The sequence below is a fragment of the Nicotiana attenuata genome, chromosome 2, assembly GCF_001879085.1.
Source record: "Nicotiana attenuata strain UT chromosome 2, NIATTr2, whole genome shotgun sequence".
Classification (NCBI taxonomy): Eukaryota; Viridiplantae; Streptophyta; class Magnoliopsida; order Solanales; family Solanaceae; genus Nicotiana; species Nicotiana attenuata.
Window position 1 is genome coordinate 46,322,914 of NC_031990.1, and position 11,784 is coordinate 46,334,697.

Here is an 11,784-nt window from a genome sequence, read left to right on the forward strand (position 1 = left end):
GGTTGGTGGGGATGGAGAATGAAGTGGGGAAGGTTGAAAAAGAGTTTTAGAAAATATTTTCCCTTCTCTTGATAGGGAAAACATTTTCCTCCAATTGAAAGAAAATATTTTGCAAAAGATTTAAGCCAACCTAACATGGAAAACTTAAGAAATATTTTTCAAAAAATATTTTCCTTCATACCAAACACACCCATAATCTTTTAATGGTACTTTCTCTAAAGTGCATGTCTTTCAACAATTTGGTTAGATGATGGTTACTTGAAGTGTTTTGTGACATTATGCATGTTTGGAGAAACATATGTTTGCGCCGCTAAGTTATAAAGTTATCAAATGATATGTTGACTATGTGAGATAGACTACCTTATGTTTTATAATGTAAATTGGACGTCCAAACTGACTTATGACATAAGTAACATGTTTATTCCAAGTTTTAAGAAACTTACTTTAAATAGAGGAATTAATGTTAAATGAACCTTTTCATGCTTGATGCTCCATGGTTGAATGAAATTGTATTTTTAGAAAATACTAAGGGGTCGTTTGGTACGAGGTATAAGAAGGTATAAGACTGGTATAAAAATTCAATACCACCTTAATACTTTACTTGGTTCCCGGAATTAAAATTAGTACCGGGATAACTTAAACCTTTTAGAGGGTGGGGTAATTAGTGCCGAGATAACTTATACCTTCTTCTTAAAAATTATGCAATTGTCAATTTTAAAACAACATACCAAACAGTGGATAAAAAACAATACCGGGATAAATAACCCCAGCATAACTAATTTCAACACAACTTATCCCGGCATAAGCCGTATTCAAACCAAACGACCCCCAAGGCGTCAGAGTTCGACTCTAGAACCACTCGCGCAGGCGTAAATTATCTGACGTCTTACACTTGATGCAGTTGCGACCTTACATTTATGCCCCTCTGGCTCTTTTGACTAAGGTTTTGATGCTTAGTTACCCAAGTCTTCTGGTATTTTCCCGAGACATGCTCTATCCCTTGTAGCGGGAACTTAAATTGGGGTATCCATTCTCTGGGGAATTGTTAAAATATATGATACGTGAATCTAAACCAAATGCATGTGTATTAGATCATGAACCATAAGAATCAAATCAATTGACATCAAGCTTTAGTAGAAGAGAAGGGTGGAGCCAATTGCAACATCTTATAACTGATAACTATGACCTACTTCACCGACCATGATCAAGTAATTTGGCGACGACAGAGCGGATTAAGACACAGAAAAATGACAACTATGAGATATAAACAATATCCTTTCAACGTGTAATGCATACAACCTCCTATAGCAGTTTCGACTCATCTAGAGGCAACTGTGTTAATAGTGAATAAAATTATGATCTACTGAACCGCCTGCACTAAAACCCTTTACAAGTGAGAAGAAAGAGAGAGCAGTCTTTACCTAAGTTGAGGAAAGAATCATCTGCGGCTAAGTTGAATATTAAGCCCCAGCAATGTACATCAGGCTCCAAAACCACCTATTAGTCCCAGCTGACAGCAACAGCTCAGACTCATCAACATGCCAGTTCTATGGCAGAAGTGCTAGGTTTGCTTCCCAACGGCTGCACATAAAGAATTCACAGTAGTTCTGCACTTCACTTCTCTGTTTCTCCACTAGATAATCCCTCAGTTCCAGCAGGTGGCTTCTCCGTACTACCAGAATTAAGATTGCTAGCGATTTGGCTCCCATCTGTTTCTGGAGGCTGTGAGGTATCACCTGGTGATCCTTCAGAATCTTTTTCCACATTACTGGTGGACCCATTAGCGGGTGAAATATTTGCGTTCTTTTCTTTTGACTGGACAGTATCCTTCAGAGCTTCTGATTCCACTTTGACCTCACCATAAGGTAAAGAAGGCCCAACCACATCAGCTACATCAGGTGAATCCGAGGTTTGATTGGAAATTCTAATAGTATCAGAACTTTCTCGCCATTCAACCCATTCAGGAGGCTTATTGGCATCATTACCTGTGGAATCATTCAAGTCCTCAGACAAACTACTGGGTGAAGGATTATCAGTATTTGGTTTTGGCTCAGGCAGGTTAGATGTGGCGGTATCTGCCAAATCATCATCTTCATCAGCAGCTGCACCATCATTCATGCCGGGCCTAATAACATCAGTCTCTTCAGTGTTAGCGGAGGGAGAAGTAACCAAGCCAGTAGACTGATCATTAGCTATTCTGTCATCCTCAAAAGCAAACCAGTTGGAATTTGTAAAAAGTGAGCCACTGCAAAAACAATTAAAAGTATTTTGATTGATACTAAAGATACATGTAAGGGGGGACAAAAGAATTCTGAACTCGATATTTTGCCCACCTTTCCTGATCGTCCCCCAAACGAAGTGAAGATATCACAACTTCAGCAGATTCATCATCAAAATAGACATCCTACAGGAGATCAGAAGAGTTTATACAAATGAAATGCCTAAAGTGAGTTTTCCGTAGAATTCAGGCACAGAGGTTTCATTGATTATCCTAACCTAAATTATCACAGACAAAAAGCATAAAACATAAGCGTAAAGCACAAATGGGTTTCAGTAGAGAGAGCACTAATGGAGAAATAAAATATATAATAAAAGAAAGAATAACTATATACACAAACAACAATTATTTGGTAAAGACTTAAAAAACTATAATTAACTTAAGCATATGAAGCAAAAATCATGTCGCTGAAGTTCAAAAATTAATCTAATGTTCTGATTAAATATTGAGATGCAGTGTTAAGTTTGTGACTAGGTACTGATACCAAATTTCACTAATTTCTTATTCATAATCACTTAAACTCCATTCATTACATTCTATTAGCAATTAATCTACTACTAGGCCAACTACGTACATTGTCTAGTATGGCCCTCTTAAAGCCAAAGCCATGGTGATGACACATAGGCCTTAGCACCTTGGTGCCAGCACTAAAAGGTTATCTATGTGAGCTGAAGCACCCATCTTGCGTATCACTAAGCTTCAGGCTTAAGAGGGCTTCATGCAAGCCTTCATGACAGTATAATTGATAGGAGAAATTACCAAAAGCGACAGTAAAGTGAAGAAAATTCTTTTAAAACTTCTAGAAGGATGCAAGTGGTGGTTATAAGATCCACCATCAATTCAGAATGGTATACATGCCCTTTATGAGAATTTTAAAAAGATCCATATGCCCCCATCTAAGAATTTAAGGATAAAAAGGGCATAAAAACTTCATATGAGTTTATGTTAAAGTCATTTTGCGGGGCCTATTTCTTTAAGATAAATATTATAAGATGTGACAAGGTGGATATAGCAGGTAGTTAAGAAATTCTGTTAGATATTTTGTACATGCAATATTATATCTCTTCATCCATTCCATCACAAATGACACGTTAACAACAACAGCAGCAAACCCAGTGTATTCCCACATGTGGGGTTTGGGGAGGGTAATGTGTACGCAGACCTTACCTCTACCTAGTGAAGGTAGAGAGGTTGTGTCCAATAGACCCTCGGCTCAAAGAAGGTGAGAAGAAGAAGAACAAGAAAAAGAGGGGGAAGAAGAAGAAGGGGAAAAGCAGGAAAAGGAAGAGAGAAGAAAAAGAAGGAGAAAAGAATAAGTTGTACCAAATAGTAAGGAAATACGATAACGGAAGAGAACTAAACAACACGACGTAATATAAAACTAAGAATATGAAGGGACATGAGTGTTACTAATACTACAGGTAAGAAAAGGAGAAACTATCAACTACTTACTACCCTTCTACCCTAGTCTTTGACCTTCACACCTTCTTATCAAGGGTCATGTCCTCAGTAAGGTGGAGGAGCGCCATGTCCTGCCTAATCAATTCTCCCCAGTACTTCTTTGGCCTACCTCGACCTCTTCTCAAGCCCACCATGGGCAACCTCTCGCACCTCTTAACAGGAGCATCAATGTTTCTCTTCTTAGCATGTCCGAACTATCTCCGCCTCGACTCCCGCATCTTGTCCTCCACGGAGGCCACTCCCACTCTGTCCCGAATAACTTCATTCCTAATCTTATCTCTCCTGGTATAGCCAATCATCCATCTCTCATCTTAGCTACTCTCATCTTCTACACATGGGAGTTCTTGACTGGCCAACACTCAGCCTCATACAGCATCGTTGGTCAGACCACCACTCTGTAAAATTTTACCCTTAAATCTAGGCGGCACATTTTTATCACATAGAACACCGGATGCGAGCCTCCATTTCATCCATCCCACACCAATACGATGCGTGACATCCTCGTTGATCTCCACGTTACCTTGGATAACGGACCCGAGATACTTGAAACTACACCTCTTGAGGATACAAATGACACGTTCAATTAATAAATAAATCATTATAAACTAAATATGCATAAATAAACCTTCTTTAAAGCAATCAGAAAGCTAAGTGCAATGTAGGTATATTGAAAAGCTAATAGGTGACTTCATACAGAGATAATTGGAAGTATTGCTATTGACTAAATGATAGTTCCCGCTGGCCACATTACATTAAAGGGCAGACGCAGATCAGTTTCGTTCTGGAAGTGGAGCAGAGGTGGCTGAATTACAAATTGACTGAAACGTATATAAAATGAACATCCCTATGCAGAATGATTAGATGACAAACAAGTAAATCAATGAAACAATCAACTATGCCTCAATAACAAAATAGTTGAACCCGTTTGAATAAATCCTCTGTATATATTCCGCTATATGCAGACCCATTTCGTGTCCAAGAATAAAAATATGCTTCATACTTTCGCACTTGAAGAGATGAAAGTGAAAATGACCCCAAAACAAGTTTGAGAGCTATGCTAAAGTGGATCTGGAAGAGAGAAGGTTGGTCTTGTACAGTTTTACTCTTTCTAGAGCATGTACACTCACACACACACGTATAGAAGTATGGTAGCAGAAAGTTCGTATATCTAACTCATTAACTGAGCAATCACTAAAGAATTAAAATAAAACCTCGAAAGTTACCTCATCATCCCGTTCAAGTGAACCACGAGCCTGCACACAAATAAAAGGTCCTCCTTAAGTACATAGATCTGATGGTAATATACTTAATGAACATGTGCATAAAAATCAGATATTTAAAGATTAAAAAGAAGCTGAATAAAAAAAGGTTTAAAAAGGAAAAACAGAAAAACAAAATCAAGGCTGCCAATTGTTTTGGCACTGTTTAAAAAGGTAAGAAAAAAGAAGAGAACTTGTATTGAATTGGACAATACACAGAGTGCTCCAAAATTTAGGGTACTTGAAATAAGGTAAATTTAAAGCTTAAAATTAAATAAGTTAGTAAATACGAAAGATTACCTAAATACTGATACTCCTAATTATGACAGAATCAGGAAGACTATTCTATGCTATTAACTGGCAAAAAATCTTTCTAGCTCACTAATTTCTGTCTTACCCTACATCAACTCTTTTGTTCATTACCATTTAACAGTTACAACATGCTGGCATGGATTCCAGGACTGTTGTCTAACCCTACTACGTTTATACTGAATTGTTGATCTTATACCATTTTCAGCAGAGGCTTTATAACAGTCAAAAATGCTGCCACGGATTCTGAAACAACAGTCCCAGTGATTGATACTTGCAGATAAAACCACAAATCCTGCACTCAAATTCATTTATAGATATGCCAAAAGGTATGGCATTTATATGAATCAAGCACATTACTATGCTCACTTGCTTTATCTCTGAGATCCCATATAGCAGGCAGCTCCAAGAAAGGACTGCTCTAAAATAAGAAAATCAATTCTCCAACTACTAGTGAGTGTTCCAAGTATTCTGTCAACAATTACCTTCTTAGCTCTAAACATAGGATCCTAGCCTTTTAACAGTACATGCTAAAAGAACAGAGAAAGATCAAGAAATGCACAACCATGTTGTCTTTTCTTAAGGCATGAAGAGCACCTCATCAAGTTCATCATTGTTATAGATTCCATATCGGAAGGCCTGGCTTAAATTATTTGCCAGAGCTGCAACATCATAGTCTCTATCTTGATATTCATCATCATCACTGTCCCTCATTCGGTCATGCAGTGACGTGGGTCTCCTAAGAGAATTACATGAAATAAATTTAGTACCGTGCTGGTAACAAAAATATCAAACTACAGTCCTGACCATTCCAATAAAAAGATGAAAAGTATCTTGGTATAGGAAGGATACTTATGAGTGGTAGACACAGGTATTAGCCATTAGAAAGAAAAAGACTCTCATAATCATCAACCAAGTTTTCCTCATAACATATATAATACTGCAGCCAACTCAAAAGAAAAGAATGGCATAACGTTTTTAAAATTCACACGGACGACCAAGTCAAATACACTCAAATCTGGGCATGGATCTCTCTTCAATCTCAGCCAGAAAAACTTGAAATGCTCCTATGGTACACATAAATGCAGCATTAATGAGACACGTTCAAGAACAGAAATTTATCACATAACATGATAGGTTGTACAGCAGATATGCAACATTAACCAGACACATCCAAGAACCACCATCTGTCAAATGACATGATACATAGTAACTAACAAGGAATTTGTGTTAGATCAGGCAACCTCATCAATATAGTATATACACAACCCTTACGTGTGTGCGTGCGTCCCTCTGTGTGTGCGCGTGTGTGAGTGAGACCTCACCCATGTTATCCAACAAAAGGAGAAGCCTATATTTAGGCAGCTCAATTTCTGTTTATGAATATTTCAAAATCCTGGTAATGCTGTAACCAACTCTCCTAGTGCAAGCTTAACATCCTAGGTGTAAACCCAGATAAAGTAGGGTTGCAGCAGGCTGACAGCCAACGTAAGCTCAATTAACGATGAATCCTCACCTTGTTGAATTACATGCCCAAATGGATCGAAATGAATAATGAGAACTCAACTAGCTTGGACATGAGTTGTTATTATCCTAATAGTCCATATGGAATCTACTATTTCCTTATTCACGGAGTTTGAGTTACGCCTTCTCAACAAGAAGGTAGCATTTGGTGGTTTGGCTTTTTCTTTTTTTTTTAAGGGTTGGGGGGGGGGGGGTTGGGGGGGGGGTTTGATGCAGTCATGGTGTATGTTTCACGAATTTAACTAGTGTGTTCATATTTTCATCATTATCCTTGGTGCATATTCTTTCTTTAGCGAACACGCTCTAACCAGCACAAAGTGATTTCCTATTCAAAAATAACTTTGAGCAGGCAAACAAGGAACACTCACCCGCAAGCCCACTGGAAGACATTTTCCAAAGCATTCCGTTTTTGAAGGATGTTTGTCTGCCAATCAACCCATTCACTATTCTCCTGCAAAAAGATACTTGCATTTAGCACACGGAATTTGCAAAAGATAATTTTTTGACAACAGAATTCGCAGAAGTTAATGACAGAAAGGAACTGCAAACGGCTCCTACTTAATACACGTCTGGGGCAATCAATAATGACATCTCATACTAATGCGGATAGGAAATTTGACCATATCAAATCACTAAAGTGTGATTGCATTAAATGAACCCAATCAAATAGAAGAGAAAAACTTGACAGAAGTAGGTAAATTTTCTAGATAATGAGAGACATTTTGAAATTAACCTCAAGGAACCCAGGAAATCCTCAAAAGATTTTAAGTATACTTTCTCCTAAAGGTCAATTGAAAATCACTCCATCAAAGGACAATGTAATTTCTTATTAAGTATAGACTAAATAAGTGAAGGTAATATGTTACACATATCCATAATAATGTGTTCACCATTGTGCCAATAATATGTTCATCTCTGTGCCTCTTTTACAGAGAATTTGGTTGAAATGCAGAAAAGAAGCTTTGTTAAGAATATGACTAGGTATGAGAAACAATTGTGTAGGTAAGCTAAAATAACACAAAAAAAGGATTGCTCTTCAACATTTAACTATAAGCATCCAGAGAACTTCTCCTAATAAATTCATTATACAGCATACAGTTGGTCAAACTTCTCCTAGCAACATCGATACACCACCAGGAGTATGTAGTGCCAAATGCAAACAATTTATAAATCTACGCTCAGCCTTCTAGGAAAAGGTGTGACAATGAGAATGTGATATGCTAATTAAAACATGATGATTGAAATGGAGGAACACTACAGAAGTGTTATGTGATAGAAAGTTACATGGCAAAGCGGGAGGAAACTTTATAAAATGCTTATGAGAACACAAATGTTTATATGAGATTGAATGGTAGGCTCACAACATGAATGTCATAAATATACAAATCATAAGATGGATGCGTGGCCATACAAGATTGGAAAAGATCTCATATGACCACAGAGTGAAAATAGCACACACAGAAGATAAAATCAGAGGAAGCTGTCTAAGATGGTTTCATTGTATTGTCTGTAAACCTCCATATGTACTGCAATCTAGGTGCAGCACTATGATGATTGAAGGCGCTAAAAGAGGAGGTAGACCTAAAATCATATATATATATATATATATATATACACACAGTTGTTTCTAAAGACAGGCACTCTCTCAGAATGAATAAAAGATTCATATGAGTGATACCAACTAGTTGGAGTTAAAACTTAATTGTTGTTACACTCACATTAGGTTTGGTACTTGTCAGGACTCTTTTCGTCTGAATATAAACTTTCATGTCAATGTGCATGCAGGATTTACAGAACCCCTAATTTTCCTTAAGACATTACTTAGTAAGTTAGTATTGGAACAAATCGAAAAAAGCAGAATGAATACTGAGGATTCATACAATCAAACCCAACTAGTTCGCGACTGAGGAGTAGTTGATTTAACATTTATACACTACCAGGTAGTATGAGTAGAGCAACTTTAGGGATGACCAACAAAAAACAAATAAAAGACCCAGCAAAGTTAGAGAAGTCACTTGTTAAAACTCTATCACTCCCTCTATCCATATTCAATAGTGTCATGCTTCTTTTTTTCATTTTATGAAACAATAGTGTCATGCTTCTTATTACTTCATCTGATTGCCCCACTAACAAAGATGCAACACATCCACTTAATGAGTCTTTTATCATGTAATCTGGACAAGTCCAGCTCATGTAACCTTTTTAGTACCATCTTGGTACTGATTATTAATGAAAGACATTATACCACTATAAAAGAAAAATCAGTATTAGCAACTGCCCAAATGGACTTTGAGAAATCTCTATTTATCAAAAAGCAAAAATCAGCTACTCCAAGCGCAAACATCTCTATTTCATGTGTGGCGGAATAGCACAGTAAAACAGGATAGAAGGATCAAATCCGTGTTGTCAAACGCGAAAAGCATTAAAATGCGCTTCAAGTCTACTGGGGCTTCAAGCAAAAAGCGCAATTAAAGTGTGGGCGGCAACAAAGGAAAAAATTTATATATATACATATATATATATATATATATATATATATATAATGCAAGAAATAAGTAACAATTTAATTCATAATGATTCCTTAACAATTAATATATCCTTTTGCCAATCATATTTGTTGGTTTGTACTGCTCTATTCAAGATAGAACTTATGGGAAATGAGGCGCACGTCTTAGTGTCTTGCCTACACCTAACTGCAGCCTGAGTGAGGCGAAGCGCATATCCTGAGCTTTTTGAGCTTCAGGGCTTAAGCGCGCCTCAAATGAGCCTTTGGTAACACTGGATCAAATTGGAAGAATTACATGACAAATATAAAGAAGTGATAACACATAAAACCAGAGATCTCAAACACCTGCAGACGCAACTGTATGCCATTATTCTTGTTCCTTAGTTGGACAAGTTTGTTAGCTATTCGTGTTACATGCCCAATATTTCCAATCCTGGGTGGGGATCTCCCTTCAACAGAGGCTGTTGGCTGCATCCACGTTAAAAAACCCAATGACTGAATGCTTCAATGTATAGAGCCCAAAATTTAGGAGAAGAATAACAAAATAGGGAAGTAAAAATTACGAACTCTATACTAAACATGCTAAGAATTAGTTGAAACACCTAGAAGTTTGATTATACTACCTTGGTTGGATCAGCAGCAAGCGTGGAGTTCTTCTCTGCCTTGAGAATTTTCCCGACAAGATTGCAGTCACTAAGAAGATGTTCAACAAATTGAACATTCTTGCTCTCCAAGCACGATACTATTATTGTTTCAACATGATGATGCAAAAAGTTGTTGTACGGATACCTAGATTCAGTATCAAGTAACAAAAAACAGATGCCTAGACTCAATACCAAGTAACAGGAATCAGAAGGTTATTGACAATATAGTAACATAGTAATTCTAAGGAAAACTTACTCGAAAAACAATTCTAGGATGCGTTTAACAGCACCAAGACAGATCAACTCCTTTTCAGCAGCTTCACTGCTAACACTCACCAAGACTGAAACAAACTCTATAATCTGAAATTCCCAGTTGTTTGAAATCAAAACTTGAGGAATTAAAGCCCTATATATCACCCAGCGTAACTTTAAACACAGGACAAATGGAGCGGGGTTGCTTCTTCTCGTTTGTTGTTTAGACAGAAGAAAAACAAGACTCTAGTAGTTTAGTCTATGTCATATATGTAAGCAATAGCATAACCGAAACACTAGAGACTTAAGAGTATATATATATATATATATATATATATAGAGAGAGAGAGAGAGAGAGAGAGAGACACTATAAAGACAATACTGACAGACTTAGCAAAACAACACGCACGTAAAATTGCGGCTACTTTAATGTGCAAGTTAAACATTCATCTGCAAAATTCTAAATCCCTGAAAATTGATTGCTAAAACAAAACATGAAGGACAATATCACATTTTCTTTGAAACCAAGTGGACCATAAAAGTATTGATAGTGTTGTACGACATAGATAGATATGAAGGGCTTGTTTATCAAAAGAAAAGGTTAGGGATAACACATAATTAACTCCCAAACTAGCCCTCATTTGCCAACTACAGACATAAACTTTGTGGGGGTCCTATTACCTCTAATCCTTGATCGAAGTGTATCTCATACCACCGAGCGGTTTATGCCCAAATGAGAAAATCGGGGTGTAATACACGTGCTGCCACATGTAACTTTCTCCCTTTTTGTTTTCCTTTTTTCTCTTTGTTTTCCTGTTTTTTGCTACACTTTCATCTTCTCCATTTCAAAACACAAAAACCTCAACTTTCACCTCTCAAATCAACAAATCACATGCAGGAAAAAACTGATTAATCACTAAAAACCCAAAAATAAAAAAAAAAAATCCTAGCACTTATTCTTGCAACTTATTTTTGGAGCAATAAAGATCTCTTCTAAAAGCATCATATAAAAGGCCAGGTATGTGTGGGGTTGTTTCTATGACCGGTGAAGCGAGTGAATGTTGCTAAGACGGTCTGCAAAGTTTTTCCTGATGGGATCTGTAAAAGATTCGTTTGCTATGGCTCAAATAAGGAACTTTTACTGAGATAAAAGAGAAGGATTTTTCATAAAATCGAGGAAAAGTGGTAGATAGAGTGCACGAAAAGTGTAGTGGAGCTTGATCGACCAAAAATGGAGTTCCCCGGCCATGAGAGTGTTTTTTTCTAATGCATCTCACGCATTCTAAGAGAGTATAATCACTCCATGCTATGTCAGAAAAAAAGGTGCAGTATTTCTACTTCAGAATAGCCTTAGGTGTTGGGGTGGGGTGGGGGGGTGGGGGGTGGGGAATCAAAAAAAATTGATCCATTTATAATCCTCCACTAGTTGGATTAATGGATCATCCGATTGGAAATGATAACAAAACGCATAAGTCGTTAGAAGGAGGGTTTGGGGGGGGGGGGGGGGTTACGGGGGGAACCCTTAAGAAAGTTTAGCGTGTGCAGTGGACA

At 37.3% G+C, this 11,784-nt stretch overlaps 1 protein-coding gene across 1 annotated transcript in view; it reads right to left on the reverse strand.

Annotated features, from left to right (window-relative positions):
* LOC109208918 (serine/threonine-protein phosphatase 6 regulatory subunit 3) overlaps nucleotides 1,148-11,784 on the reverse strand; it is a 17,722-nt gene continuing 7,085 nt past the window's right edge. Inside the window, exons 12-19 of the mRNA XM_019372078.1 lie at nucleotides 10,238-10,341; nucleotides 9,961-10,126; nucleotides 9,683-9,805; nucleotides 7,200-7,282; nucleotides 5,905-6,046; nucleotides 4,963-4,992; nucleotides 2,334-2,404; nucleotides 1,148-2,245 (exon numbers count right to left, since the gene is read on the reverse strand). Of these exons, the coding sequence (XP_019227623.1) occupies nucleotides 1,615-2,245; nucleotides 2,334-2,404; nucleotides 4,963-4,992; nucleotides 5,905-6,046; nucleotides 7,200-7,282; nucleotides 9,683-9,805; nucleotides 9,961-10,126; nucleotides 10,238-10,341 (1,350 nt within the window). The 3' untranslated portion in view covers nucleotides 1,148-1,614. The remainder of the gene's footprint in view (nucleotides 2,246-2,333; nucleotides 2,405-4,962; nucleotides 4,993-5,904; nucleotides 6,047-7,199; nucleotides 7,283-9,682; nucleotides 9,806-9,960; nucleotides 10,127-10,237; nucleotides 10,342-11,784) is intronic.